This window comes from Coenobita brevimanus, chromosome 100 (assembly GCF_032717465.1).
Source record: "Coenobita brevimanus isolate Jiangsu-jjx chromosome 100, ASM3271746v2, whole genome shotgun sequence".
Classification (NCBI taxonomy): domain Eukaryota; kingdom Metazoa; phylum Arthropoda; class Malacostraca; order Decapoda; family Coenobitidae; genus Coenobita; species Coenobita brevimanus.
The window spans coordinates 41,558,400-41,584,284 of record NC_137053.1 but is presented as its reverse complement, the minus strand read 5'-3'; the positions used below and the strand labels follow the sequence as shown (position 1 = coordinate 41,584,284).

Below are 25,885 nucleotides of genomic sequence, written 5' to 3'. Positions count from 1 at the left end.
CTCTCTCTCTCTCTCTCTCTCTCTCTCACACACACACACACACACACACACACACACACACACACACACACACACACACACACACACACACACACACACACACACACACACACACACACACACCTCCCCTTCTCGAAGCCCTAACCCTCAAAGGCTGGCAATTTAGAACAACAATACTCGTTTCACGTTGTGTAGAGATAACGTCATTCTATGGGAACGCGGAGAGGCACTAGCAGACAGTATTGGCCAGGTCGTGTGATATCCCCAGTCTTCAAACCAAGCAACTTATTTTTAGGTCCAAGTGGACGTAGGGAAATGCATGTTATTTCTTATTTATTTTACTTTGGCCATTGTAGTATCATGCAGATATGTACTTCGTGGTATGTAATTTATATTTGTATATCTTGTTTATATCCAGGCTTATCTTTGTGTGTTTTAGCCCATTCAATACGAACTCAAGTTTTATTTTTTTCTTGGTATCTCTGAAGGCAACTTAGTTTCAGAGATATTTTTCAGGCTGGTTATGTTTGATATGGACGTCATATATTCATCAGTGCTGGACTTCATTCACATCTGCAACTCCAATAATCCATATAAAGTCCTCTGTAGGACACGGATGTTTCACTGGAGTGAGTGAGCCAGAATTAACCTGTCCCATGCTGTCGAAGGCAAAATGAGAAAGGAATGTCTGTAGTGAGAGTTATGCATGTGAAAGCTGAAGTGTTGTAATGGAGGTCAAACTGTAACACATATTATATGTCGTTGGTATAAGAGGAGATGGTGTGAATATATGGAGGCAAAAGAAAAGATATACAAGGAGCAACCACTTTCTGTGTTGGTAGTGTCTTGGACTTTTAACCCTAGAACCGTGGCACACGAATATCTCGAGCGAAACAAGTTACTACCGAGCCACTGAGGGTTTTTGTAAGCCAAGTATAATCTAAGTAGGAGCCAAACTAAATATCATCGCGCTGAAAGGGTTCATACAATTTAAGTATATTTATGTAAGTCTATACATTTTAAGATGCAGTACAATATCTACTTGGTGATCATTTAACACGGCAAGCATTTCTTTTTGCCAGCATTTTACGCACAAGGGTTTAATATAGCTCATCAACCAATGATTGTCTCTTGTACCTCTTTTTTTTCCAGGACGTTGCAAGAAACCACTGAGTGTTGTTGTAATGAACCAGCACTTCCTCCATTACACGGTCACTGGTATACAGATTTACGCCAACAGTCAAAGCGTTTTATGAGGCATGTAAAAAAATCCCTGCTACAGTTTTCGCAGGCAAACACAACAACAGGAGCAGCCCTGGCCGTCAGCAAGGTGAGACGCCGCTGAAAGGGTAAAAGAGCAGAGTGAGTGAAGGCTCGAATAATGAAGGCGGGGCAGGAGGAGAGAGGAGAGAGGGAGGCGAGGTGCTCCTCCCGGGACACAGCGATACCTGGCAAACAAGAGCAGAGGCTGGGATAATGAACACTCGCCGCGTCTAATGAGCACCAGCACCAGCCCACCCCGCCCTGTCACTACCCCGGCACTGGCCTCCATCGCACTGGCTGCTTCGCCTGGAAGAACGGGCGCAAAAAATAGCACTTTCCGATTCACGCATATAAACACCCTCTCACTAAGATGTAATTTCATTATTATTCAAACTAATCAACAGATGATTTATTGCAACTTAAGAAACTAAATAAAATCGTCTGAAGTAATCAAGAATATACCAAGACTTATGGTTCCATATTCAAGCTGTTCAGTACAATACGGCTTCATTATACAATCATATACTGTGTATGTATATATACTATATATGTATATATATATATATATATATATATATATATATATATATATATATATATATATATATATATATATGTATATATATATATATATATATATATATATATATATATATATATACATACATATATATATATATATATATATATATATATATATATATATATATATATATATATATATATATATATATATATATATATATATATATATATATATATATATATATATATATACATACATATATATATATATATATATATATATATACATATATATATATATATATATATATATATATATATATATATATATATATATATATATATATATATATACAGACATATATATATATATATATATATATATATATATATATATATATATATATACAGTATATCGTCACCCTCATAAAGAAACTGTCTAAGTCATTTTTCGGCGATTTCTGGGTTTTTGTCTAAATCAATTCTTCATCACGTGGCGCACCTATTGGTATAGTTGCCTTTGTCAGGTCTAGGGTGTGAGTGGCCTAAAATGCGCCTCAGGTTTCTGCATAAGACCTCGAAAATTAAGAAAATGAGACAATTTTTTTCGATTTCCCGAAAAGTAGAAAAACATGACTTAGGCAGTTTTGTTATGAGGGTGATTATATATATATATATATATATATATATATATATATATATATATATATATATATATATATATATGGAGCTTCTGTGGTACAGTGGTAGAGTGTGCGTTTCCGTACATGGGAGAACGAGAGTAATAAACTATGGGAGCGTTGATACTGCTATGTACTGCTTTGGCGGACACAAGGAGTGCTGTGGTTGAACCAGTGTCGCGCACTATTAAGTATGCCTGCACCCAGTCGGCTTGTGCGGGCCAGTTACACTTGGTTTACAGACTACACACACATCCAAAGCCACTCCAACACTACAACCACACTTACAAGCACATCTCACCCTACACACAATCTCTATCACACACCCTAAGGTACTTAGTAGAGATACAGTGGGTGTATAGTCCCCAGTTCTGTTGGGATGTGCCGGTCTTGCAGCGGACACTCAAACGGCTAACGATATATATATATATATATATATATATATATATATATATATATATATATATATATATATATATATATGAGCTGCATAATTTGTTTGTTCTTCAGTCACGCCCAAACCACGGGCCAGAGACCCCCAAACTCATATACATTCTGAATCAGGGTGACAGAAGATGGTTTTAGGGAGGTCAAAATTCAGCTCTGGGTCATTCGAAGTTACAGGTGTTCGCCTTTTTGGTCCGGGCAACACCGGTTACCCCTGCAGCCCAATTTTTGGCATGGAGACTCACATCATCTCCAGTTCGGACATAGGCTATGTGAGGTTGACCTCAGAGGTCATTTGAGGTCACTGGTCGGAGGTCATTTGAGGTCACCGGTAATAGTGAACAATTGTGCACGAATACTGTGCGTGAGTATGCGAAAGCTGAAAAAGAAAGTTCCTGGACCTCTTATAATCCCTCTTCAAAAGCATAAGAGGTACTTGGTCTTTTCTGGAGTAGATAGAAAGATTGAACTAGAACAAATGGGATTAGAGTGTTCGCCTTTTTTGGCCTGCCAATGCTGGGTACCTCTGCTAGTATATATATATATATATATATATATATATATATATATATATATATATATATATATATATATATATATATATATATATATATATATATATATGAGAACATTATGTATTATTAACACACTGTGCTCATATTTTATGACAACCACATATTAACTTCTTTTGCGTACGTTGGATAAAATTATTTTCAATTAGTATTTCTTTTCTTATTATGCAGGTATTTAGTTACATGCACAGCTATGCTTGACTGGTGGCGCTATATGCAAAGACTAACGAATCATTACATATATGCAAGAATAACATTCTGTGCACACTACGATTTCCAGTTAATTCTGCGTTATCATCATCGCCATCATCATCATCTTTCACGCAGATGTGCAACTGTCAGGCCGGCTCCTAAGAGGGCAAACAGGACCTGGTGCATGATGGCATTAGCGACAGTAATTGTAGTTACTTATCACCGACTCTGCTTGGTAAGTGTTTTATCCTCTGCTGTATCAACAAAGCCCAAGTGTCTCAACATACGGAGAGGACGCTGCTGCCAGATGCTGTCAAGTCTCCGTGCTGTCGGCTCAGTTAGGCTTACGAGTATAATGATGTAGCGTAGAGGCGGAGTAGGAACTTTTTTTTTTTTCCTCCTTCTGGTATCCTGGGAGCTAAGAAAGAATATATGAGCTCAAAATCTGCCATGAACAGATCGAAGAAAAACCTGCTGCAAGAAGAGCGAGAGTTTCAGTCAAGCAAACTAAGCTTGGTGATTTTCATAGGACAAAGGAGATTTTTACCGGGCTAATGTATGGCCCGGCCTTCACTACAGGTGAAGATATCTTAAAACGAACGAACGGAGATTTTTCCGCTCAAGAAAGAAAAGTTAAAATAGCTGAACGTCGGTAGCTTAGCCTTTTGTTTACTTTTCTTTCATTTTTTCTTATCTTACGCCGTTTATGCTTCATTTCCTCCCTCTCTTTCATGGAAACTCTCTTCAATGTCGTCACTTCCTTGTCTGCTTCTTTTTCCTCTCCAGTGTCATCATGCACCTCTGCTTTTCGTCCTTCTTCATCAGCCGTCATTCCACTTCCATTTCCTTTTCCTCTTCTTCATTCTTAACTCCTAATCGTCACCGTCATTCCTTGTATGGCACTTTTTTCTCCCCTTTTATCCTAATGATCCTCTGCCACTTCTTCTCTTCGTCCATACACCAAGGATTTTACCTCCGACACTACCACGACGTTTAATTTATATTATTTTGCAGCCGTCAGGCGATTTTATTCAGCTAAACGAAGACCTTTATATATAAAAAGATTATACGTGATTTCTTTCTTTTGAGACAAGGACATCATCTCTCTCTCTCTCTCTCTCTCTCTCTCTCTCTCTCTCTCTAACACACACACACACACACACACACACACACACACACACACACACACACACACACACACAACAACCCAGGACCCTATCTCTGTCGCATCTCCCCACAACCACCAGCACAGCGCCCGGGTCATACATCATCAATCACGCCCTCTCCTCTCCTCCTCTGTAGACTCTGCGCGTTATCATTACTTGCCATCGTGGGTGCACTGGGCTGAGCCAATCTAATGCAATACTGATAGCGGGAGGCCAGGCAAGCCCCAAGGTTTTGACAATGATTTCTAAAACACACGATGAAGATGGAATGTGTCTCGCTTCTCTGAAAAGTTGTTCACTGCTACCTGTAAAGTTCTATGTAGGCGAGTTATAGGTAATAGCCACATACACTTCATACTTCTCCGTCAAAAAATAGTTTTTTTTTTTTTTTTTTTTTTTTTATCCAGTCGACCTTTTAGTTTTATTATCAAGGCTACCTTTTTTCACGCCTTGATGTCATGAGTCATTTTCCCCCTGATCTAAACACTTAAGTCGAGGGGATTTTCCAGAGCTGAAAAGTAGCTTGATGAAAGGTAAACATAAATGACTTCATCGTACTGAAAGAGTTAAAGTTTGTTGTTTCCAACTTCTTTTAGATGATGGATCTCTCTTGTGCTGGGTTAAAATGTCTGACGAGAGCAAATTAAAACACAAAAATGTCATTCAGGGATTTGAGAAGTTGTCATGGGTACCTGCGTTACAAACTATAGGACAGGAGAGATGACAGTTGATTAAAGGATGGGACAACTGGCTTTTAGACCGCAGGTTGCATCTTGGCCGTGGCAGGTATCTGTCTGAACTTGAGTTTCTTGACCTTCTTTAGCTTGTAAGATGACTGAAGCTGAGCAAAATCGTCCGGCGCTGGGCAGAATAGGATACAACACAACGTACACAGCTCCCAAAAGTATCGGTGTACCATGGGTCCGATAACATCTGGAATGGACCGACCATGTGGAATAAACAGCCTGCTGAAGCCTGAGAATGGGAAAGCTTGTGTGTCTGCTTGCCAGTGTCTAGGTCCGTCTGTCTTCTATGAAAATCAAGGGTAACACATATATAATTCAATAGGCCGTTCTAACAGATGTAATATTTTACAACAAATTTAGACGTGTGCATTAAAGATGCTAAAGTGGCGCCCACGATGGCCGAGACTTAAATTAATTAGAAATAATCAAGTCTGCATGGTGAACACATGATAATCAATTGCTTGTTTCCCCCCCTCCCCCCAACCATATTATAATTCGCTACAGGGGCTCGGATGGGTGGACGGATTGGTGGGGGGCAGGGTTGGTGGGGTGGACGGATTGGTGGGGGACAGGGTTGGTGGGGTGGAGGAAGCAAGGTTTATGGGTGGGTGGGTAGTGAGAAATAAGGCCTATGGGGAATATATCCCTGGGAAAATGGGTCCAAAGAGGAACATAGTTTCAGTGGGTAAAGTGGGACTCCGGGGGTCTTCTCCCACAGGGGGAGTGACCATTCAGCGTCCCAGGCATTGACGGTATGCACGATCATAGAGTTTTACCCGAGGCAACGACGAGTATCCTGCCAGAATTATAATATACAGATCTCTCCTTGCATCTTTTACAGGCTATAGGTAGTACCTAATAATACAATCAACTGCCATCTGCCAGTATGCATAAGGACAAAATAGCATTTTCCGGTATTCTTCGATCCGTGAGCTATATTTAACACGTATTGTGCATCGGTATTATTGGTGGTAGTGTAAATCAACAAGTGATGCGACTATACTTCTCTTTACTAAGACCCACCAGTATACTCGTAAATACAATTCCTTTAACACTATTACACCTTTGCTTGAAGAGATAACCTTAGCCTATCTCAGCACATGTGGTTGGGAATTACTGCGATACTGATGATATATGAGGGTGCGTGTCGCTATCTGTTAGTCCGCAGGAGACCAGCTGAGCCTAACGGAGCGGCCTGTCTAGCCTGAGCTGAGCCGGATACAGGAAATTAAGATGCCAAAACCATCACTCTACATCCACACCATCTTACACTCACATCCAATCCACTCTACACCACAGCCACACCCATACCAGCCGACACAAGTGTATGGCTTAAACGTATGTTATCTTACACTAAAACTTAAACAATCTCATTCCCATACTGTCGTACTTCCACACCCATATCATTCTACACCCATATCCACACATATCGTTTACCCACATCTACACTACCTCACACTCACACTAACATCCAAATCACCTTAAACTCAAAACCATATCACCTTTCATCCACACCCACACCACTGTATACCCCAACTCATACCACCTTACACCCTAACACACATCACCTTACAGTACACCTCAACACCACCACCTTATACCCCAACTCTCACCACCTTATGCACACACACACACACACACACACACACACACACACACACACACACACACACACACACACACACACACACTACTTTCTGGTCACACCACAAAGCATCATTTGTACACACTGTATTTTATATGTGGGTTTCATATAGCTACTACATTATATTGTAAATGAACGCTTGTCTGACACAGTTATCCCAGTAGTAATAAGTACGCTGGAGATGGCACGACGTGTCTCTTTGCAGTAAGCATCACTGTTGACACTGTGTGGTTATGTATGAAAGACAAAATTGAAACTCTCTTACAATACCTTTGTATTAAAAGTATTAGTAGAGCAACCTGAGTCTGTCTGGCCGAGCAAACCCATCAGCCGCGGGCAAGCAATAATCCCTGCAGAGCTCTTCGGTGCAGTGAACAGACGTTCCCTTGCCATGGACTGTGCGTCGCTACAGCAAGGTGCGAGGAAAAGTGTGCAGGTTCGGTTCCGGGATGAACACAGCCCTTGCTTTTCCACCCAATTAACAGGGGCTTCATACTCTTAATAGGTTCCATATCACCTCATTGTTGGTTGTATGATCTACCCAACCCTGTAGATGGTTTCGTGAATTATATGAATCCATTAGACCTGCCTCTCAGTGTACAGTCACATTAGGAAGAAGTAGGCAGTATTGCATCAAGTGAGTGGATGATGGTCGCCGCAACTTATCGGTACGGTACCACTCCTTTTTCTTAGTAAAGCAGGTATATACTTTTCACTAAGTGTTCCAAAAAATGAAGCACTTCTTTCATCATCCTTTCCAATAAGTTTGTTCTGTATTACATCAAAACTGTTTAAGTCAGCCTTGCCGTGTGATCTTGTCTTTTGACCTTGTCCTTTGGCATTGACTTTAGGCTAATTGCTGTTAAAACAGAAGTTCTTCAGGCTTGCATAGCCCTGAACCATTCCACCGGGTTTCGTCGAAATCGGACAAAAACCGCTTAAGTTAGCCTTGCCATGTGACCTAGCCCTTTGATCAACTGCTGTCCTAATCAACAGTTCTAATCAACAGACTGACCCTCAACTCTACCGCCAAGTTTCTCTAAGCCATACCAATACTGTCTTAGCTATAATCTTTTAACACAGACAAACACAGGTCCAGCTATGACCTTGAACATTTGCCTTGACCTTGGATTGATATTCTCAGTATTGAAGCCCTACAGTACATTTTCACCTCACCATTAACCCCATTCCAAATTTGGTTTAAACTGGATGGTTGTTTAAGATGACCGTACTATATGATCTTGACCTTTGATCATGTTCTTCCAAAAACAGTAGATCACATCCTGGGAAAACCAACAGTCCTTCCGCCAGTTTTGTCTAGAACGGATATTTTTTTTTTAAAAGTTACCGGTACTTGTATTGTATAAGCACACACACACTCGCGAGTACGTGCGCGTAGAAAATTAAAGCAAAATTAGATATTCAAAGGAGTAGGTGGAGACCGGGAGCTGGATAATGAAACAGGGAAGGGTGGAGGCAGAAAAAGGTAGTTTATTGATGGCTACCATGACACAACAATGTTATGCTTTAGCTCTTTTAATACCAGAGTTTCCCCTGAACTCAATAAATTGACTGACGCTAACAACTACAACAAATATTACGTGCCATCTTAGTGAAAAGACTTGTAGACATTGTTTTCCCACTTTTTAAATTAGATCTTTCATTTAAATCTGATGAAAATGAATTGCACGAGCGAAAATGACACAGAGAAGTAGGTGAAGCAGGTCATCATGGTGGAGTTAATGAAAAAGTTATTAATTCCTTCACAATGAAAGGTTTTTCTTGAGATGAAAATTTAAAGAGATCATCGTACAGAGGACATAACCGTCCTCTTTCTCCTCCCAAACTAACAGCTTAAACTGGACGAACTGCATATAAGAAAAATAGAGAATGTCTTCCTAAGATCTACAGATTGTGTTGGTTATTCACAGGAGAGAAATTGATGATATGAAACCAGGACTTCATATCGCATGCACAGCACTTAAACATTGCAGTTGCCTTAAAGAGGATCTGACATTATTTTTGTCTTGTATTGCTTCTGTTGTACAAGGCAAGAATTTTTTTATACGCTCATTTTGCATTAAATTACTAAAACTCTGGAACAGTATAATATCAGTTACTATGTCTCTAAGTTCACAGCTTCATACAAGCACCTAATTTTATTATACGAACAAGAAAATAACAATGCATTCTGTGATTCCAACGGTATATTTGCCAAAACTTGTATATGAATTGGTATTTACGCAGCTATAATTATTGACTTGAACAGTCAAAAGCAAAAGAACTTCGACTCTAACCATTTCCCTGCGAGATGGCAACAAGGGCGAAATAAATTACATGCCATCTAAGCTGTTGATTTTAATTTTGCTTCAAATTTCTTGGGTACGAGTGATACCCCAAAGCAAAATGAAATCGTATGAGAGAAGCAAGAATACGAAAATAAGGCGCCTTTACATTGAGGGGGTTAAGTACACATTATCACCAAGACCATCATTTATTTAAGACGACAGCAAACCATTCCTAAGCTGCAAATAATCATGTGACGACGGTAAGAATATTAGGGTCAAGGTTCCTTTAGTCATGAGGGAAATAGCAGAGACTGATTTAACCTTAGAAGACCACAGATCACCACTTAAAAAAAAAATATCATCTGGAGGTAACATTAAGGCATAAAACAATATTTTTCTCATTAGAATCAAGCTCTTCAATATTTCTTGTTACCAAAAGACTGTTACATTGAGCGTGAGGGAGACCTCTTTTAATGAAATGATTAATGGTGATTGTTTCTAACCCTTTCAACCTAAAGATGTTTCTTCTGACTTTTAAAGTGGTATGACGACAGTCACAATAAAGATTAAAGGAACACTAATAGAGTGCTACACCCGTGCCGTGCGATAATGCTGAACATAAGAAGAGAGGATTACTGCAGTAGGCCAGTTGACTCATGCTAGGCAACTCCTACAAGAATGGCTAAACTACTAGAATAAACTATTAGAATAAGAATAGAATCGGCTGTAAACACCGAACATTTTAATTTATCCTGTGACTCTTACCTTCGACCAATTATTCTGAAAATTGAATTACTTCATTCTTACCCTCAACCTTTCCATGAAGTTTGATGCAAACCGCCTTTTACTGATTGACGGTGTTCCTGCCCCACAGTGCTGGCGCAGCTGACCGTGTTGGCCAATGAGACGGTGGAGGTGCCGTGTGACCTCTCCACCCGCGGCCTTGCAGACAAGGCGCACATAGTCCTATGGTACCGAGGAGCATCGCCCGCCCCCTTCTACAGGTAGGTTATAGCCTTGTTCTACCCTTACTTATTATCCTACAGCCTTTTTTTTTCCTCTAATCTCTTTTCATCAGCTTCCATTCCTACTATTCTCATTTGTTTTACCTTTCCTTAACATCCTACCGTCCTGCAGTCCAACAATGCACGTCTGGTGTTTCCTTTCCTTATCATCCTAGTCCTGCAATTCAGCAGTTTACGTCAGTTCTTATCTTTCCTCATCATCCAGCAGTCGTACTATCATCGACTGCTTCTTTCTTTTCTCCGCATAATAGAATTCTGCAATCCTTGTTTTTCTCTTACGTCCCCTCATTATCCTGATTCTAACCTCTTGCCTAGCCGCTGATCATTCTATCCTCCTGCTCATCTACCTCTTACCCTCAGTTCTCGTCTGTCATTACCTTTTCTCATTATCCTCTAATCCTATAGATCAGCAGTCCTCTTCCTTTCTTACGTTTCTCCATCATCCTACATCACATTTCAAATGCTCTTCTCCTCTCACCTCTTCTCATCATCCCGTAATATGCTTACACTTCTCGTTCACTGTTATCCTTCTAGACGTATATTCTACTTCTTACTTGTACCCGTAGTCTGCTCCTATCCTCTCTGTTTTTACATGCCATCCTTATTGGCTCTATTCCTTTCTATCAGCTGTCCTACCTATTACCTCTAGGCCTAGTCCGATGCTATTCTTGTTGATAATGGTACTTCTTATCTACAATCCTCTTCCCTTCCAGTCTTACCAGATAATCCTACTTACCGGCAGCATTTGTCCTTTCGGTATTATTGTATTTCTGATCAGCATGGAACTATTATTGAAATAATTTTACCATCTCTCTGAGTAGCTTCAACACATCTCACAGAATTTTCTTTTGCGATTTTTATAGTTCCGTATAAGCGAGTCAACCGATCACAGCTCGACATGACTCCGTTTGTAAGAGTCGTGGGCGGATCTTAACTAGTTTCTAGATGGCGAGTCTGAATTCTGGCTATACTCAACAGGAACAATATGCAATGGGAACTACTACACAGATAACAGAGTTAATGGTGATGCTGTGCAGTTCCTCATATCACACGGAATTTTACTTGCTGAAGGATGTCCAGGTCAGATCTTAATAAAGTTTGGTTGGGTTGGTTTTGTCAAGAAGGGCATTCCGGTTAAATAAATATGAGGTTAGGTTGTTGACATGTTAAAATAGCACATTTCTGACGTTTATTGATCTCATTTTGTGCTCAGTTTTGACATACATGTCTATTGAAAGCCACTTAATTTTGTGATGGATGGGTTGGAGGTGACGGATATCGCCGAAACCATTCACTAGGGACAGAAGTTATCATAATCGTTCAAAAAATCGAATATCAGAGAAAAATATGATTTCTAATTCAAACTATCATATAAGATGCTAATAGTTTACCAAATCCTCCGCTGCTGTGTTTCTTTATCATTCTGTGTTTTGCCTGTAGCCCTTGTCCACTGAACCTACCTCCATATTTATCTTACAACCAACGAAGAGAATAGTCTGACATGATATACCCGTTTTTTTTTTGTTTTTGTTTTTTTGTTCTCTATAATTTCATGATCATGTGATACACGTATTGTGTGTGTGTGTGTGTGTGTGTGTGCGTGCGTGCGTGAATGTTTTTTTTTGTATATATGTATTTATATATATATATGTATATATATATATATATATATATATATATATATATATATGTAGTTATATATATATATATATATATATATATATATATATATATATATGTAGTTATATATATATATATATATATATATATATATATATATATATATATATATGTAGTTATATATATATATATATATATATATATATATATATATATGTGTGTGTGTGTGTGTGTGTGTGTGTGTGTGCTCAGTGTCTTTCTTAATTTCAGCCTGTGAAGCTTCCCCTACAAACTCCTGGTGTGCAGCAGTTGTCCGTATAATTATCATCGTATTCCTTTTATTGTATTAGACCGATTCACTTACGAGAAAGTTTTTTTTTTTTTTTTTTCTCCCTTGCTTGTTATCAACGTGCACTTCAGCTGACAAAAGGTTGCTTGAAATGTCTAAATATGCGACTCTTGTCGTTTGATTACCCTGTCCATTAAAATATTACTGAATTTCTGTAATCACAGTACCTATTGAATTTATTAGCTCGTATTATGTACTGTTATTTCAGTTAATAAATCAGCTTTAAACTTTTTGGACTTCATTTTTCATCTAATCATCGTACGCTTTGCCTCAGTAAAAACTCAATTACTACACACCCATTCTGATCTGTAAATGTTTTTTTTTTTTTTGTATTATATTTTTGTGTTTTGTGTTTTACATCATAACTAATTGGATCGTCTTCTGTATCCCTGAATTATTTTTTTCTCTACATAGTTCTTCGAACTGACACATCCTCGTGCCACTCCTTATCGTAGACTGAAAAACTCAAACATGATACCTGACTTTTTCGCACTCGTTATTCAGCATTTTTTTTTATTATTCATTATCAAGATAGGCTAGAGCTTTACTTGGTTGCTGATAAACTTCTTCTTTAAAGAGTACATTTTATTGTCGTCTTCACTATTACCAAAATCCATGATATGAAAGATCTGGAAATTAAGAGCAATATTAGTGAAAAATAAAACTGATGCCTCTCTGAAAATCCTATAGGAACATCCCAGGCTACCGACTCTTCATCACCTCTGCCACGATCCCAGCCCCACTTGTCAAAATCATTGACACCTCCATTTTAAAAAAGAATCGAGATCGCTGGAAAGGGATCTCTCTCACCAGACACGGGATAAATAACCAATGTCCTCAGCCCTAAACACGGGAGACAGTGTTTTATAGCACACATTTGTCTCCCCACGGTGTCTCGCTTAGGTAAACACGCTTGGATATGGGACCATTTTTACAGACTGTTTTGATAGCAATGAGCCTCACACAAACTTTATAGTCTCAGGCTTGGCACAAATGACCTCTTAAGTCAGAAGGGCAGCTTCGTTGTCTTTTAAATGAAAATTGGGCGATTTTTGTTTACACATTATGAAAAAACATGTATCGAATAAACTGAGCACGTAAATCGTACGTGAAGATATTTTTAGGGTGTCTTTTCAGCGATTTTTGTGGACAGTTATGCTGCGTTTAAATAAAGGAACTTAGTAGAAAGTTAGCAGAAGTTATTAAAAAACGCAAAAGATAGTTATTTTCTGATAACCATTGTTAAAAAAATGTAATGCACCAAATTTTACGTATGTAAAAATCAGAGAGAAGGAGAAATCCACTTACCAAATGGCAAAGTCAGGGCAATTATCGCGTAAAAAAATATAAGTCAGCCCTCTCCCAATCGTCCTCATCTCATTGCTGCCTCAATCAGGACTGTATCTGCTCCTCTGAGGCAAAAATGATCTACTTAAGGAATCCAAGACCGTCAGAGCTTAATGTCTGAGTGTCAGGAGCCGAGAGTTCTCCTTCCCCTCCCTGACCACTTGCCTGGAACGGGGGCTGATACTGCGGGATTTGATCAGCGTCTCTAGTGTGCGGCTTCTGATCGTATCTCTTCAGCTCCCCCTCTCGTATGGTGATTCTTCTACTTCCTTACCCGATACTGAATGATTTTCTTCTTTTTTTAGGTTCTTTTCTGGTACTGAGGGATTCGTTCTCGCAATTTCTCTTTTGATTCTTCGGGATTTGGTCAGACTTTTCTGCGTGATGCCTGTGACTGTCTCCCATTCAGTCCTCCTCTCGCATTGTGAGTATTTGTGCTAGTTATTTTTATGACACTGAGGGATTCGTCATGGTTGTTTCTTTTCTGGTATAGCGAATTTTGTTTGGCTGATCAGGTCAAAGTTACCCCTGGCATATTAGATAGTTTTAGCACCAGTTTTGGGGAAAAAAAAAAAATAAAAATAAAAAAGGAATAATTTGGCCTATCACTCTGAAATTTTGCTTTTGGGTAATAGAGACCGAGACGACTAGACTCGAACTGATTCGATCCGATCGAGCTGTATCAAATTTTCTATTTTAATAATTTGAAGTGAAATTTGGCGTGAGTTTACCCAAGATTTCCATAAACGAAGTACTTTGTACCACCCAACAAATCCCATATTCCAGTCTTCAGGCCAACGACTTTACCTCATTTATATATTGCAAATTTTTTTTGGGGGGTAGATTCTTCTTAGATACACTTGTATTTTATTATATCATACTGCGGGGTTAATCAGGCTCTTGATCCTCTTATGAAAATCTCTTCAAGTCGTTACAGTCATGTTCTTTGTCGTAGTTTGGATTTTTTTTAGGGGGGTGAGGGAAAGGCAATCCAGGATCATTTTAGTAGATTCTCCTCTGATATTCAGGACTATTTTTTTTTTTTTTTATTCTTTACTATTGGGTCCTAGTTGGTAGTTTCTCTTCCGATACAGCGGGACATAACCAAATTCTCAGTCGAATTTGGTGAGCTCTTTTCCAATCTCTTCTTTCTATGATTTTTTTTTATGATAATTTCATCCCTGGTACTGCCTGATTTTTTGTGGTAGATATTACTTTTTATGACACCACGGGATACTCTGAGGTCTTATGCAAGGAAAGACACTTAGTTCAACATATTTTACCAACATTGTATATTTTTTTTTTAATGCGGGATATATTCAGAATTTAGGCGCTCTTGTGTTGGTCTTGCCCTCCTGGTGTGGGTCATCTGGTGTGGCAATTCTTGAATGTGTGTGTGTGTGTGTGTGTGTGTGTGTGTGTGTGTGTGTGTGTGTGTGTGTGTGTGTGTGTGCGTGCGCGCATTTCTGATACTGCAGGATTCTTCGTTGTACCTCCTTTTCTCACTGTGTTGTATTTTATTAGATTTACGTTACCTTAGTAAACGAAGCTGAACTGGGGTAATATATTCATGATCTGTTTTGTGCAGGATATCTAAACAAAAGTTGCTATCGGATGTCAGTGAAATCTGGTGTGGCTGTGTAGCAGTGTATACTAAAACTTGAATGAAATGACTAGATATGCCTTGAAAGTATTCGTCTGGTAGGAAAGGAATAATTATATCAGTAAATCATCAGTGTAATTCGCGCTGGCAAGACGCATGCGTTCTGTGGGCTTTTCGTAATTCATCTTGTGATCGATTCGCTCTCCTAAGCTCTCGAGTCTGGTGGTGGTGATACGCCTTTGTCGCTCCCTCCTACTGTATGTCGTCGCTGCTGTGGTGGTTCTTTGTATGGCTTATCTTTTTGTAGGCCTGGAATATAGTCTGTTTATTATGACGCAGCTTTTTTGAGTGTATTTTTTCTTTGGAAGGTCGTAAGTAATCATGGTGGATGTTATTATTATTATTATTATTATTATTATTATTATTATTATTATTACTACTACTACTATCATCTTATATGTTGTTTTTGCGTTCATCATTCATGTTGATATTTCTTTCGTGGTCGTCCTTTCTGAGGGAGTTCCATTTTTAGGAGTTCATTCCAAGTATGGTGATTCTTCATAACAGATTCTTCTCTGTGACTGAGGAATCCAGTCACACTCTAGCTGACATTCTGTGAACCTTCCTTTTTCTGTTCCCCTCCCTCTCTCTCTCTCTCTCTTATGCTGCCGAGTCGTCGTGGCCGTGTCTTTTGTAGCTCTTGGTGTGGTAGTTGTTGGTATAGGTCCTCCTTTTGTGGACGCTTTTCTTGTGGTCCCTCCTTTTGTTGTGGTTGTTTTCTTCTCTGGCTGTTGCTTTTGGGGCGGGGATCGTTTAAGTTATGGTTGCCCCTCGTGTAGTGATGCTCCCTGAAACTCTTTTTCCCATCGTTCTTTCGCTAGTTCTTAATATGGTCGTTTCTTTTATTGTCGTTCTTATGGTGGTTCTGGTGCGCCCGTTCCTTTCGTGGTCGTTCTTATTATGACATTTTCTTAGTTATTTCTGTTGTTCTTTTTATGGTCGTTCCTTGCAGGCGTTCATTTGCTAGTTCTTCCCATGATCGTCCTCTGTGATCGTTCAGTGTGGCAGATTTTCTAATGATCTTTCCTCGTGGTCATTCCTACGGAAGGTCGCCCTGTGGTCCTTCCATTTCTGGTCTTTTTTCTTGTGGTCGGTTCTCCTGTGCCTGCTTGTTGTGGTCGTTGTTTTGATAGTTATTCCTGTCGTCACTCTGTGGTCGTTGTTCTGGTTGCTTTCCTGTTTTTTTTTTTTTTTTCGTTGTTCTGATCGTGTCTCTTGTGTCTGTGTTTGTGATCGTTGTTCTCGTCGTGTCTCCTGTGTCTGCTTTATTGGATGCCGTTCTGATCATGTCTCTTGTGTCTGTGTTTGTGGTCGTTTTTCTGGTTGTGTCTCTTGTGTCTGTTTCGTGATCGTTTTTCAGGTCGTGGCTCCTGTGTCTGCTATAGTTGTCGTTGTTCTTGTCGTCTCTACTGTGTCTCTTTTTGTGGTGGTTGTTATTCTTATTTCTCATGTGTCTGTTTTCATAGTCGTCCGTCTTGTGGTCGTCGCTCTCACGGTGATTCTTGTGTACTCGTTCTTACTTTGTTGGTTCTCTGATTAGGTCTTTTCCTCGCATGGTTATTCTAAGTGTCTCACATCCTTTTGTCATCGTCTTGTCAGCAATCTTTTCTCCCACGGTCGGTACTCCTGTAGATATTTCTTTGTGATGGCTTATTTATGTATCGATGATCTTGTGAGTGTTCTTCTGATGGTTCTTCTTGTAGTTGCTTTTTATCTGTGACTGCTCTCATCTGCTTTTCTTCTGTGACTTTTTGTGGTCCTTTTACTGTGGTTTACTATGGTCGCTTTCCTCTGTGGCTGTTTTTCTCTTTTTCTGTGATTTCTAGTGAGTGTTATCTTCTTTGACAATTGTGGTCTTATTCTTTGGTTTCGTGTGCTTGTTTATTCTATTGTTGTTCTCTGGTCTTTTTCTGTGGTTTTGTATGATCGTTTTTTTCTGTGGTTTCTTGTCATCATTTCTGTGACCTTTTGAAGTCCTTTTTTTTTTTCAGTGGTTTCCTAAGATCGTTTTCTTCTGTGGCTGTTTTGTGGTCTTTTTCTGTGATTTTACATTTTCTTTTGTGGCTGTTTTGTGGTCATTTTCTTTATTTTCTAATGATCGTACACTTTTTGCGCGGTTTTTGTGGTCTCTTTCTCTGTGAACGTTCGTTGTGATGAATTTTGTACTGCGGCGGTATTATCTGTGGCTTTTTTTATTTTTTATTTTTTGGCTTGTTAATCCTGTAATCGTTCTCTAGTATTCTTCACCCTTATAGTTTTCAATCTTGTCGTATCTGTTTAAGTTATACCGGTAATCTTTCCTACTCTGGTCGTATTTGAGGGTCGTTTCTCTTTCCGCTTTTGTTTACTGTAGTCGTCCTTCGTTCATCGGTGTCTCTTCTTATTTTTTCCTACAGCTGCTTTATTTTCGGCCTTCATTTTTTGTCTTCTGTGGTGATTTTTTGCAGTTGCTTTACCAACTTTCGTTCTTTCGCTGTCGTCATCTGTATGGTCGTTTTTCCCATGATGGATATGGCCATTGCGTCATCGCTACCGTGATCCCTCATCATTGAGTGGTTCCGCTAAGCGGTCCTTTCCAAGCCATTGTCGTCTGCTGTGGTCATTCTCGTGTGGTGGTCTCTTCCCCGCGTGTTTTGTTTAGTCGTTGTTTATCACCATTTTAAATATATTCTCCTGTTTTGTATATAGTCGAAGTGGTTGTAATGATTACATGAATGCCCATTTAAGTGGTCTTTCCTTCTTTGGTCGTCCCTAGAGCGGTAATCCCATTATAACCAGCCAGTGAGCAAGTGTAGCGAAGCAATGTTTACGTTCAGCTGAGAAATGAGCGGCCCGACACGATCCAGCCCGGTACGAACGACACAGCCCGACCACGATTTTTTTCAGAGGCTAATAACTTTTCTACTATGTGACTTAGAGAAGAGATTCTTTCAGTAGGTAATAGATACATTCAGTAAATTTTGTGTATAGCTATACATTTACTCATGCTACCAACAAAACCCCTTGGAATCCCAGCTCTCTAAGGGAATGTACCGAGGGCTTCAGTTGACATGTTCCACTATGAAATCGGTGTAAAGCACTAAGAAAGTGACACATGCGAAGCAGGAATTGTTTTTCCCCTTCATATGTTGATTGCGCGCGCGCGCGCGCGTGTGTGTGTGTGTGTGTGTGTGTGTGTGTGTGTGTGTATATATATATATATATATATATATATATATATATATATATATATATATATATATATATGTGTGTGTGTGTGTGTGTGTGTGTGTGTGTGTCTGTGAGGGAGAGAGAAACTTGAGAAAGTAAATATTTTAGCTAATTTATTCTTCTGTTATTGTTCAATAATATGCATCACCAAAATGTTGAAAATGTACACCAAGATGAAATTATCTTGATAGGCTTAAGTACAAACCCACGCTTTCTCTTCACGCGCTCACAAAGCGCACTTTACTGGTATGGTCGTCGTATATATGATGATTCTTCCTAAGGTCGGCCTTTTTATGGTCTCCCTTTATATCGCCATCACTTATGTGGTCGTCCTTTTGTGGTTGTTCTTTGTATGGTCTCCTCTTCTCTTTGTGGTCGTCCTTTGTGTGGTCGTCCAATATGTGATCACTTTGCGTGGTGGTCTTTTATAAGTGTCCTTTATACGGTTGGTCTTTCTTTGGTCGTCCTTTGTAGGACCGATTTAGTATGGCCGTACTTTATGTTGTCCTCATTGTGTCGTCCTTTCTGTGTTTGGCCGTCCTTTATGTGGCCCGCCTTTGTATAGCCGTTCTTTGTATGACCATCCAGTATATTTTGATCGCACCTCCAGTGATAATCTTTTATGCAGTGGTACCTGTGGTGCCGTACCTCTAGACAGTCGTTACTCTCTATAGTCGCCCTTTATGTAGCTGTCCTCCTCTCTGTGAATGTCCGTCTCAATGGTGGTCACTTTCAATATGGTCATCCTTATTTATGGCTGTCCCTCTCTTCGGCTGTCCCTCTCTGTGGTTGTTCCTTTCTATTATTTGCACATACTATAAGGTCTTCTCTCTCTCTATGGTTGTCCCTCCCTATGGTTTTTCCTCACCATGGTTGTCCTCTCAATGGTTGTCCCTCTCTGTGGGTGTCCCTCTCTATGGCTGTCCCTCTACATGACTGTCCCTCTCTTTGGTTGTCTCACTCTATGGTTGTCTCACTCTATGGTTGTCCCTCTTTGTGGTTGTCTCACTCTGTGGTTGTCCCTCTTTGTGGTTGTCTCACTCTGTGGTTGTCCCGCTCTGTTGTTGTCCCACTCTATGGTTGTCCTTCTCTTTTATGTCCCTCTGTATGGCCAGACCACTCGTTAGTTGACCCTTCCTATGGTCATCCCTCTCTATGTTCGTCCTTCTCTATGGTCGTCCATATCAATGGTAGTCCGTCTCAAAGGTAATGTCTCTCAGTGGTCGCCTTTTTCTATGGTTGTCTTTCATTATTGTCCCCTGATTTTATGATCGTCTCTATCAGTGGTCGTCTCTGTATGGCTATCCCTCCTTGTGGACGACTCTCTCTTTGGTGGTCTCTGGTGTTCGGCACTTCCTGTGGTCGTTTGTCCCTGTGATGTTCGATGTCTGTGGTCGATTGTTTTGTGGTCGTGCTTCTCAATGGACACCCTTCTCTGGTCAGCGCTCTCTGTGGATGTTCATTTTGCGGTCGTCACTGATCATGGTCGTTCATTATACTGTCGTCCCTTATGTCGTGGTCCTTGTTATAGCAGTTCTTTATGTGTATTCCTTGTGTTATGGTCCTTCCAGTGGTCATCCTATTCTATGGTCGTCCCTTCTATGTTTGTCCCTCCTGTGGCTGTCCCTCTCCATGGTCGTTCCTCGTATTGTCATCTCTCCACATGGTCATCCTTTATATGGTCGTTCCTCCTGTGGTCGTCCCTCTCCTTGGTCATCTTTTATTTGGTGGCCCCTCTTAGTAATGTCGTCCTTTATGTGGTGGTCGTTCCTATAGTTGTGCTTCTCTGTTGCTGTCCTTTATGTGGTGCTCCTTGCCGTGGTCGTCTCTTCTATAGTCGTGTTTTATGCGATGGTCCCTGCCGTGGTCGTCTCTTCTATAGTCGTGTTTTATGCGATAGTCCCTGCCGTGGTCGTCTCTTGTATAGTCGTGTTTTATGCGGTGGTCCCTGCCGTGGTCGTCTCTTCTATAGTCGTGTTTTATGCGGTGGTCCCTGCTGTGGTCGTCTCTTCTATAGTCGCGCTTTATGAGGTGGTCCCTGCCGTGGTCGTCTCGGGTGCCGGGTTAACAATAGAGCAGCACTTCATTCTCACCCTCCCTTTCAGATCCACTTCCCCTCTCCTTCCTCGTCCTCGCCACCCCTCCTTCTTCTCGGTCTCTCCTTCCTCTTCCTCTTCACCCCTCCTTCTTCTCGGTCTCTCCTTCCTCTTCCTCTTCACCCCTCCGTCCTTCTTCATTTCCTCCTCCACGCATTCTTCTTTTCCTCAATCAGTCGTTCGTCTTCCTCTCCATCCCTGCTTCTTTTTCCACCTCTCCATCTCTTCTTCCTCCTCCCTTATCTTCCTCTCCATACCTCATTTTTTCTTTCCTCTTCGTCTCTAACCGACCTTCCGCTTCGTTTTCCCCTCTTTCCTCATCTTATATCATCTTCTTAATCCTTTATTTCCTCGTCTACTTCTACTTCTTCTTCTTCTTCCTCTTCTTCTTCTTCCTGTTCGTCTTCTTCTTCTTCTTCACCCAGCTTCTTCTTCTTCACCCAGCTCTTCATTTTTTCCCTTTCAAACTTACCATCCCTTTCAGCTTCACTCCCTGTATCCTTCTTTGAAATCCTTCTTTTTTCTTCATTCTCCTTCCTCGTCCTCTTTTTCTCTCTCCTTCCTCCTCTTATTTATCTTTATTCATTATCTTCACACAGGTTTCTTCTCTTCATCCTTGTCTTGTTATTACTAATTTCCTTTCTTTTCTTTTCACGTCATCCCTTCCTCTCGTTCTCACTCATCCTTTTTAGCCTCTTTTTCTCGTCTTGATCCCGTCTTCCCCCTGTCTCTTTCTTCTTGACTTTCCTTCTCTCTCCACTCCGTCTTCACCAATCTCTTCATTTTCGCTTTCCTTTTCAACACCATTTCCCATCTCGTTCTTCACCACCCAACTTCCACATCTTCTCTTGCCTCATCTTCTTTCCCTTCTTTGTCGTAGACCTTCCTTTCTTCTCTCCCCCTTCTTCTTCATTCACTTTCCCCTTCTTGTTCCCTCCCTTCGTCCTCATTTTTTTATCTTCCTGCTTCTTTTTTCAGTATGACATTTTTTCTTTTTTGTCTTCACTCTTGTCGTTTTCTTCATATTGTTTAGGCTTCTTTCTCCATCTCTGCTCTTCTCTTTCCACCCCAATCATTTCTTGCCCCTCCATTCTTTTCACCACCCTCCTCTTCTTCCCCTTCTGTACGCTATTAATCAATGGTCTTTTCCCCTTCTGCCCACCCCTCTCCTACACTCCTTCTCAGTCCTCTCCCTTTTCTTCACCCTCTTTCTTGCTGCACTGTCTCTCTCTCTCTCTCTCTCTCTCTCTCTCTCTCTCTCTCTCTCTCTCTCTCTCTCTCTCACACACACACACACACACACACACACGCATCTTCCTTTCGTCCCTCTTCCTCACCATCAACTCTTCACTAAATTTTTCTGCATCACCTCCTTCATCCCCTTCCTGCACTTCATCACCCTCCTTCTCTTTACCCCTTTTCTCCTATTTTTCCATTTTTTTCTCATCCCCCTGTTTGCTCTTTTCTCCACTTCTTCTTCTTCCTCCTTTCTTTTCCTCTTTTCCATCTCCATCCCTTTCGTATTGGTTCTCTTCCTTCTTCTCCACCTCCTCTACTCCTCCTCCTCATTCATGCTCATCCTAATCCATGCTCATCTTCATCCTCCTCGTCCTCATCTTCTTTTCCTCATCCTCCTTCCTCATTCTCATCCCCATTCTTTTCATCCCACGTTAATATATTCGGTTAGTGGTTCTCGCCTTTACCCTCTCCCGTCCATTTCATCATTAACTCCCCCACTCTCCCCTAATGCCCTGTGTTAATATGACCACTGCATTCATTATCTCAGCCACCGCCATTACCATTGCTCGCCTCATATATAATTCCCCCAAATAACCTGTACTGTAATTATCACCCCATTCATCATGCCGGTAATCAGCATCATTACGCATGCAACAATTAAAAGTCTTATCTACCCAAATCATTGTCAATTAAACCCAACTAATGAAACCAAAGCCACCGACACCACGGCCACCACAGGTATCACCACAGCCGCCACCATCACTGTACCCTTTTTACCTTTACTTAGCTCAATGTTAGTTCCTTTGCAGCATATTTCATAAAAGTTTGTGGCAGAAAAAGACAGTGCCATAGTTCTATATCTTCTCGATAGCACTTCTTTGTGACTAGCATCAGATTCCCGTGTTAAACTATTGTCACAACTCAGCATTCAAGATGGAGGAATGGCAATATTAGGCCAAGTAAGGCTTTGAATGTTGTCAGATTATTATCTATCTATCTATCTATTGCCAGACGCCTCAATCCCGTTTGGGGTGGCCACAAACAAATCGCCTCCAAGTCGCCCTGTCCCCCGCCATTTCACTACCCTGCTCCCAACTCACACCCCCCTCTCTCATATACCTCTCCACCCCATCCCTCCATCTCATCCTCGGTCTCCCCCTCCCTCTTCCACCCTCCACCTCACTCACATACACTCTCTTCGTCAGTCTTTCACCCTCCATCCTCTCCACATGGCCAAACCACCTCAGTGTGTTCCTCACAACGCTTCCTATCACATCCACATCAACACCACAACGCTCCTTTATATCCTCATTCGTCAGCCTGTCTCTCCACGTGACTCCACAAGCTCCTCTTAAATAACTCATTTCCACTGCTCTCACTCTTGACTTAGATTATTATCATCATCAGTATATCAAAAACATCACCTTATGCATCTGAAAATATAATGATTGGCACACAGGAGTATACCAACCAATGTACCCATCACTATTATAGTAGTAGCAGTTGTAGTTTGGCTGATCTGAATGTGAATCCGATGGACTGCAGTCTGTGGATGTTTTCCAGCTGCAGTCCATCATCCCTTTTGGGTATAGGCAGGGGGTTAGGGAACGTTTGCAAAACAGGACACCTGAGCCACCATGTCATATCAGTGGCGTCTCTCTCCAACACCACCTTTATCAGTATACAGTGCTCACAATTAGTACCAGCACCAGCACCATTACTACCAAAATTATCAGCAGCCATATTACAGCTCCCACTGTCACAAATACGACAGCTATTATCATAATTATCAAGACCAATAGCGTAATAATCTCCTCAGTATCTCACCCGTCCCTATCACTGTGCCACTCTCACTGTCATACACATCTGACAATCGTTATGTAAACTGCTGTCACCATCACCATTAGAACAATTATTACCACCACTGCACCCACCATCGTTTACTACCACAATCACCACCACCACCAACATATTTCCCACTACAACTACCACCATTTCGCCCCATTGCTACCACCATCATTCCCACTACATCTGACAATCATCCCCATTACCATCTGCCTCAATAAAACTACCATCCTCCATGTACGGATCTTGAATTTGGCTCTCTGTTATCTTGTTTGTTTGTGTGTGTGTGTGTGTGTGTGTGTGTGTGTGTGTGTGTGTGTGTGTGTGTGTGTGTGTGTGTGTGTGTGTGTGCGCTTTTTTTTTTTTCTTCGAGGGAGCTATTTGCGGGCTCCTGGTCTTTGGTTCCTTCTTCACTGAAAATAAAAAAATAAATAAATAAATCCTCGTAAGACTACCACCACCCCTACAACAGTAACCAACGAACATCGCTCACCATCTCTGCCAACCACCATTTTTAGAACGAACACTGCAAGAGGAAAATGTCTCACACAGTTATCAATGTAAAAGGAAGTGCATCTGTTACCACCAATGGCCACAGTTACTACTACTTCTAATACTACTCCTAGTACTACTACCACTACTAGCACTGACATAATTAAGAACTTCACATTCTGTTGAGTTCCTACTCATATTGTAGATATTTTTTTTTAATTGGGGGGGGGGAGATCTATAAGGCTGGCATTCCAAGACCGTTCAAAATAGAGACTTGAAATTTTTAGATGTGATGGATCTTGGTTGCGTGCTTCTTTAGGCATATTTTTTTTCCCCTTGCATTAGCATCGCACTAGCACCCTCTGTCTTATTATTTTTAATTTTTGCTCTCCTGCACAGTAAAAACTACTAAATCTATTGCTCTGTAAATGTCCCAGTATGTAGTTGTCAACACATACTAGCACACCTGGGTACTGATAATGAGGTCCAACGAATATTTTTTTGTAATACTGAGGAAAATCAAAATGGCCTCGTTATGCTTGAAAGTGCTAAATCGGAAAGTACTTGGCCGATCTTGACCAAATTCAGTGGAAATGTAGTGGGTCATGAGTGAATATGATTTACATTTTATGAATAACCTTGACTTTGATCATTAGGTCACAGGTCAAAATCCGTAAAAAAATTTTGAGTCTTACCAAAAATCCCTTAGTATTAGGTCTACAATGATAACAGAAGTATTTCCATCTGGAATAAGGAGTTCTTTGAATATTGTTTGCCACAAGGGCGTGGGAAGTAATTCCATCTTGTGCAGCGTTTGTGATAAATGGGTGCACTAAGAGATGTAGTGGTATCAGAGGTAGACTGCGAGATAATGCTGATTTTATGTGTACGGCGTGTCAGGGAGAGCAGGTGGAGATTGTCAGGCATGAAAGGATTGAACTTGCTGGTGAATCTCTTGAATGTGTGGAAGAGTTTTGTTATTTGGGGGACATGTTGTGTGCTGGAGGTGGGGCTGGAGCTAGCTCTGTGGCTAGGGTGAGAAGTGGTTGGAAGAAGTTCAGGGAGCTCTTGCCTCTTTTGACATTGAGAGGGCTCTCCCTACGTGCTACGGGGTCTTTGTATGCAGCATGTGTTAGGGGTGTAATGCTGTATGGTAGTGAGACCTGGGCAGTAAAGGAGGAGGATATTCGCTGGCTCAGACGTACAGAAATGACACTGATTAGGTGGATGTGTAGTGCGTCCCTGCATGCAAGGTCTGGGGAGGCTGGGTTTACGATGGAAGAGTTGAGAGGTAGGATGGAACTGAAGAGTATTGGTGTTGTGATGAGGAGAGGTAGATTGAGATGGTTTGGACATGTGGAGAGGATGGGGGATGATAACTGGGTGAGGAAGGTGAGAAGTGTTAATACTGGGGGTGGGTTTGTGAGGAGCAGACCGAGAAAGACATGGGACGAGGTCATTAAGTGTGACCTCAG

At 40.8% G+C, this 25,885-nt stretch overlaps 1 protein-coding gene across 1 annotated transcript in view; it reads left to right on the top strand.

The window, feature by feature from the left end:
- The window catches only part of LOC145414645 (uncharacterized), a 197,995-nt gene that overhangs the window by 46,190 nt on the left and 125,920 nt on the right, over positions 1-25,885 (top strand). The window contains exon 3 of the mRNA XM_080284166.1: positions 10,399-10,528. Coding sequence (XP_080140292.1) covers positions 10,399-10,528 — 130 coding nt within the window. The remainder of the gene's footprint in view (positions 1-10,398; positions 10,529-25,885) is intronic.